Below are 5,686 nucleotides of genomic sequence, written 5' to 3'. Positions count from 1 at the left end.
AGAATGTGAAAATTCCTCCCCATATTTTTTCTCATTAATATAATTTCTTTGATTATCCAATTGCCTAACGGCTAATTGCAAGCATAGGGTTGCGGTTTTTGTTGGTCTTTTGGCAACGCTTGGGTCTTGGGTAGACTTAGATTTTTAATATTTCCTTCGATTGTCCTTGTTCCTTTTAATCTTTGTAACATTTGAAAAGGTTATAAAGATTAATAAAATTTCTGAATTTAGAGATTAATAAAATTTATTTTGCCTATAAAAAAAATTGCAAGCATAATAGCAATGTTACTACAAATCCAGGATAGGATTTCATTAAAATAAAATATCTAAACTCACCTGCTTTTTTTCCATTGCCAATAAGAGCATCACATTAGCTCTCTCTAAATTTGGGCGAAATTATTGACCTTAAAATCACATTTGTACACCTTTTTAAACATCCATTGTACACATTCTTTTTTTCTTCTTTAAAATTTTTTTATTTCAAAGAATTGATTGAGAGATTAAAGGAAAGAAATTAATAATAAAACAAGAGTTGGGAGTGAATATATATAGTGCCTCTCCTCTTTTTCGTGGAGGTACTATAGACAAAATATAAATTAGTAGACCTAATTAGGAAGACTGATAAAGGACATATTTATAGAATTTTCTCCACAATAATTAAATCTTTTGCTTAGAAAAAAAAAATTAGTTGAGAGGCTGATGTAAATGCTTCCAAAGAGAAGAGTTTGGCTAGTTCATCAACGTCCATCACCGTCACCTTAACACAAAATTGTCAAGTCACTTAAGGAAGGTTGGAAAGAGGCTAATGATTGCACTTATAATCTAGTAAGGTTGGGTCTTCAGTTAGACCGGGGAGAGCAAGTATTTGATCAAGCCCTATCAATCGGGTTGGAGGATTGCGGAATGATTGCTGTGGTCTTGGAGTTCATTGAGTTACTGTGACAAGTGTTTTTGTTTCTTAGAACCTCTTATGTACCAAAAAAAAAAAAAAGTAAGCCGCAAAATACTTGTGGTCCATGAAATGTGATAAATTTGTCACTTTTTGTGTGTGTAGTAGGTGAAATAATTAGTGAGGTATAACTTGTGACATGTATGTCATATAACATTCGACAAAGGGTACATCAGTCTTGAATATGAACACTTGAGGCTGGTGAGTCCGATTTTTTTTCATTTACATCATCCCAACCTAGATTTTTTTTTCATACTAACGTTTGTATTGTCTTTTTGGAAATTAGTAATGAGGCAATATCAGATTAGCATGATGTGTCCATTGTTATCTTCAAGCTTATATAAAGATTCTTTCATGCAGGGCGCTTCTAATAAGGGCGCCCTTATTTTCGTTATTTGCGGACGTCGCTGATAGCCGTTAGATCGTGATTTTAATGGCTCAGATTTTATTAAAATTTTTCCGGGGAAAAAATTAATTGTGACTAGTTATAAACCTTCCGCAGATCCGGACCATTAAAATCATGATCCAACTGCTGAGAACAAAAGTCCACAAATAACGAAAATAAGAATGCCCTCGTTAGAAGCGCCCTGTTCTTTCATATTCTAAAAAAAAAAAATTTCCTTCATATAACTTGTGAGGTCAGCCAAATGTGTGAGAGAGAGAGAGAGAGAGAAGGTTGGGGGACCTCCTGTGCAAGCTTGCTCTGTGGTCCTTCTCTTACTCTGATAAAGACAACCACATCTGAAACCCTAATTATCTTTGTTCTTCTTTCTCCTTCTCGAACAAAGGCCCATCTGTATATATATATATATATATATATATACAAATATTTTTTGCTTAGATTCACAACTGAAAAGGAAACTTAGAGTGTCTTGAGCAGTATGACTACTTTCTTTTTCTAGAGTTTAATTGAGAGAGAGAGAGAGCTGAAATAAAGAAGGAAAATTCTAAAATCAGTTCAATGGGCTGACAATAATAAGTGTGTAAATGTGTATTAAATAGTATAAAAAGTACACAGAAATACGTATTTTTCTTGTCTTTTAATGTGCTTATCGTCAGCCTAGTGGGTTGAGTGTTTTTCTTGTCTTCTAATGTGCTTATCGTCAGCCTAGTGGGTTGACAATAGCAAGACCGAATAAAGAATGACACCTTACCTTGCAGCAGTGCAAAACTAACAAACTGGGGCATTCTTTCAATTGTTTTTTTACTAGCAAAATGGAATTTTATTATTAACGGAAACGTAAATTACAACCATACGATAAGCTCAAAACGACGTCATACCATTCGGAGCACATCTCAACTATATTGGCAAACCCACTCGGACAGGGATCATATGTCAGCTATACTCTCAAAAGGAAAAACAAACCGATCGAACAACCGCTATTCATATCTATCATCGCCACTCTAAAAGCCCTCTTTGAGGGTACCAAAACAAATGCTATAACTCAGAAAAATAAGCATTAACCTCTACCCTTTGAATTTTTTTTCTTATTCCCTTGTGAAGCAAACTAACTTCATGAACTTAAACCTGAGAATTAAGTAAGAATACGACCTTGACACAACTATAAAGATTACATGTAAATATTGTCCACTTTTGCGAAATACATGTAGGTTTTTTCCTTCATTTTGGAGAAAACCCATCATCCTCACTTGATCGGCTTCCGATACTATTTTGGGAATATTGGTGGAGATCCGGAGACATGCTCAATTGAAAGGCTTTCATGGAACTTGGAAAGCTAGGATTTTGCGAAGTACTTGAGCTCAACATTTGAAAATGGTTGATTTGTTTCGGACCAAAGTCTACCGAGCCAGTCGCCTCATGTGAAGGGAAATAGGGTTGTGTCGTCCCAGTTGGACACACGAGAACTTGAGATCCAGGTGGGAGAGACAACGATGGCAATGGAACAACATTGAAGTTTGGGGGATGATCTTGATCATCTGCCTGGGGTGTGAAATGAGACAACGAAAAAATCGAAGGATCCCATCGGTACATAGAACTGTATGGCACCACATTGTTAAGCAAACCTGGTATGGAAGAGTGGTAGTTGGATCCTGGGAAAAACTTGTTTGCCGAAACATCTGCTTCTTCTTCATTTGCTCCTTCTCCATTTTCTCCTTCTCCATTTTCTCCTTCTTCGTTTCCTCGATCGACTGCCATTGCAATTACCTCCTTAGACTTATCCATGTTCCCAAAACTCGATTCCCATCGGACAGTACCGTTAATCATCTGAACTCCCCCTTTAGTATCAAATCGTGAAGAATCAACTGCTAATCCGTGAGTACTAGTTAGCGATACTTGATCATGATCATGATCATGATCGTTTTGGCCGAAATTCCCGAGTGGCATTTGGAGCGGGGGCAGTTCATCGATGTCGTGCTTAGCCGCGTTTAACAACCAATCAACCACCTTGCTAGGCTGATTCAGCCCTAATCTTTCTTGAAGATCATACAGTTGAATAGCCGTGGGGACCGATAATCTCACCCGTCTGTCTCTGATCAAACCCTTCACAGTGCAAACTTTGCTGTGTCTATCCTTCCCTCCAAATGCGCGAGAAACGCGCACGATTCTTGGATCCCTGAGCCGTGACCACGGCGTCGTCGAAGTAATCGAAGAAGAAGAGGGTTTGGCTTTGGAGTGGTTGTTCTCAATATCATCAACTGTGTTTCTTTCTTGTTTTGCAGCGGAATCTGCTTCTCTTGGAGTTGTGATCATCATAGGAGTATTAATTTTCAGTTTTTCTGGATGAGCTTCCTTACCATGACTTCCTGTTTGGAGATCCATTTATAAGGTAAGATTAATGAAGTAGAAAGCAATAATGAAAAATATTACACTAAAAATGATAACCTAGTTGTCCAAAAACATACATAAAACTAGGTGGATATATGAGAAAACTAATTACACAGAAATTGATTTGGCTCTAGCTTTAGGCCTGCCCTCTCTAATGCCTTTCGGTTTTGATTTGGAGCAGAGTTCTGCAGCAAAACGTTCTTTTAGTTCCTTGGTTCTTGAAGGTGTAGGGAGACACTGTTTCAGACTTTGTGTATAGATTGTCAAAGGTTATGTCTGTTTTCTATCCTCCCCACCCATACTCCCAGTACTTGAAGATTAGATGAGTTTTGTTATTTTTGTAGTATGATGATCATGTCAATTTCATGATTATAAGTTCTTTCCGTACCGGTCATCAGACTGGAATACCCCAACCCTAAATTCGAAAAAAACCAATATGACTAATTAGATCCCCCATGTTTGAACAAAAAGTGAAAACAAATTTAAAGATCAAAAACAAAAAAAAAAAACAAAGAAATAATGGTTATTGATGATTCCTAACAAAAATCTGCAAGTATATATCATGTTTCATTGGCATTTGTAGAGCACTGAAACTGTAATATTCCTCCATACAATAGCTTGATGCATTAATTTGCAACTCCTCATATATAAACCTGGTTAATAAAAAAACGAAAAACGCAGTAGTCTCTATGCGAATCTCTTCCCGACCGGACCATTAAAACATAACTATACACCAAAAGTTTGAGGAATTGAACTTACATGAGTAAGGATGGCTTTGTGCAGCTTTTAGTGAGTAGAAGATTTAAGGCCATGATTGGAACTACTGAAGTACTGGAATTAATTGGGTCTTCAAATCTACCAAGCTAACTGTGTATATATGGGTTTTATACACACAAAAAAAATCTATATATAGGAAGAAAATTCTGCGGTTTGATAGAAGAGAATAAACTTGTTTTGAGGAACTCAAGTGCATAGGGAGAAAGAGAAGATGCCGGAATTCAACCGACCATGATCCACAGAAAGGCAAAAAGCAACGGTCCATATGAAGCCATGTGGAGGACATTGGCATATGTCAAAATACTAGTAAATTGTACTGCTACTGGTTAGCTAGTCCACATCTTATCATTAATTTTCTTGGCACGCTTGTTGAATTTTCCTTCCCTTGCCTTGCCTTGCCTTGCCTTGATGAATAAGCTGGGTTGATCTTTGCTTGGCATCTTTTGCCATTTGATTTGTATGGAACGTGTTTCTTAAGGTAATATATACTCCATTAATTGATTTATGGGGAAACAACGGGACTGAGGGAGTATTTTAAAAAACATCATCGTTGCACCCGAAAAGGTACGTTACTTTCCAATATTACCCTTCATTTTGGTAATAGGAGTTATGACAACACCTCAGAAGAGAAGGACAAAAATGGAAATTTATCAACATTTTCTTTTTGAATGTTGTTCAAAGGACTTTTTCTATTTGAATTGTCAAAATGGGGATCTGTTATTACGAGACATCCAAAAATGGAGAGGTACGTAGACTAAAATTATGAGACAGATGGAATATTTCTTTTTCATTTCAGTGAAAATTACAACAAGCTACTCCCTCCGTTCCAAAATGAGTGGCCTTTTTGGAATTCCGTGCCATTTTAAAATGCTTATATATTTCGATTTATGAAGTTTTATGTGATTTTGAAAACTTTGTTTAATAGAACTAATTAAAATCTATCAAACAAGATCCATATTACATATTTTTTAACACTCATATTGAAATAATATAAGCATTTGAAAATGACACGCTTTTCCAAAAAGGTCACTCATTTTGGAACAGAGGGAATAATAAAGAGAGGCGTTGAGTATATTCCAACTAGGTTAGCACATATTACCTCCTGAGGTGTTATCTGCTCACCACTCTCCTAACTAATAAGGGAATAAACATAAAAGTACATATCATAAAGA

At 36.4% G+C, this 5,686-nt stretch overlaps 1 protein-coding gene across 2 annotated transcripts; it reads right to left on the bottom strand.

Annotated features, from left to right (window-relative positions):
• Nucleotides 1-2,316: 2,316 nt before the first annotated feature.
• On the bottom strand, nucleotides 2,317-4,828 carry LOC131298089 (transcription factor TCP13). 2 transcript variants are annotated; one of them, XM_058323383.1, is made up of 2 exons: nucleotides 4,493-4,828; nucleotides 2,317-3,715 (listed from the first exon to the last, which is right to left on the bottom strand). In XM_058323383.1, exon 2 carries the CDS (start codon nucleotides 3,663-3,665, stop codon nucleotides 2,571-2,573), a length of 1,095 nt encoding a protein of 364 aa, XP_058179366.1. In that variant the 5' UTR covers nucleotides 3,666-3,715; nucleotides 4,493-4,828; the 3' UTR covers nucleotides 2,317-2,570. The 2 variants fall into 2 exon arrangements, with proteins under 2 accessions (XP_058179366.1, XP_058179365.1); XM_058323382.1 differs by having other exon boundaries at nucleotides 4,497-4,825.
• Nucleotides 4,829-5,686: the final 858 nt, after the last annotated feature.

Source organism: Rhododendron vialii, chromosome 8a (assembly GCF_030253575.1).
Source record: "Rhododendron vialii isolate Sample 1 chromosome 8a, ASM3025357v1".
Lineage (NCBI taxonomy): Eukaryota > Viridiplantae > Streptophyta > Magnoliopsida > Ericales > Ericaceae > Rhododendron > Rhododendron vialii.
Note: the sequence above shows the minus strand (reverse complement) of the source record. Positions and strands in the feature narration are given on the sequence as shown.

What these genes read in the sequence shown, in the direction of transcription:
- LOC131298089 (XM_058323383.1), bottom strand. Translation starts at nt 3,665, where the DNA reads ATGATGATCACAACTCCAAGAGAAGCAGATTCCGCTGCAAAACAAGAA.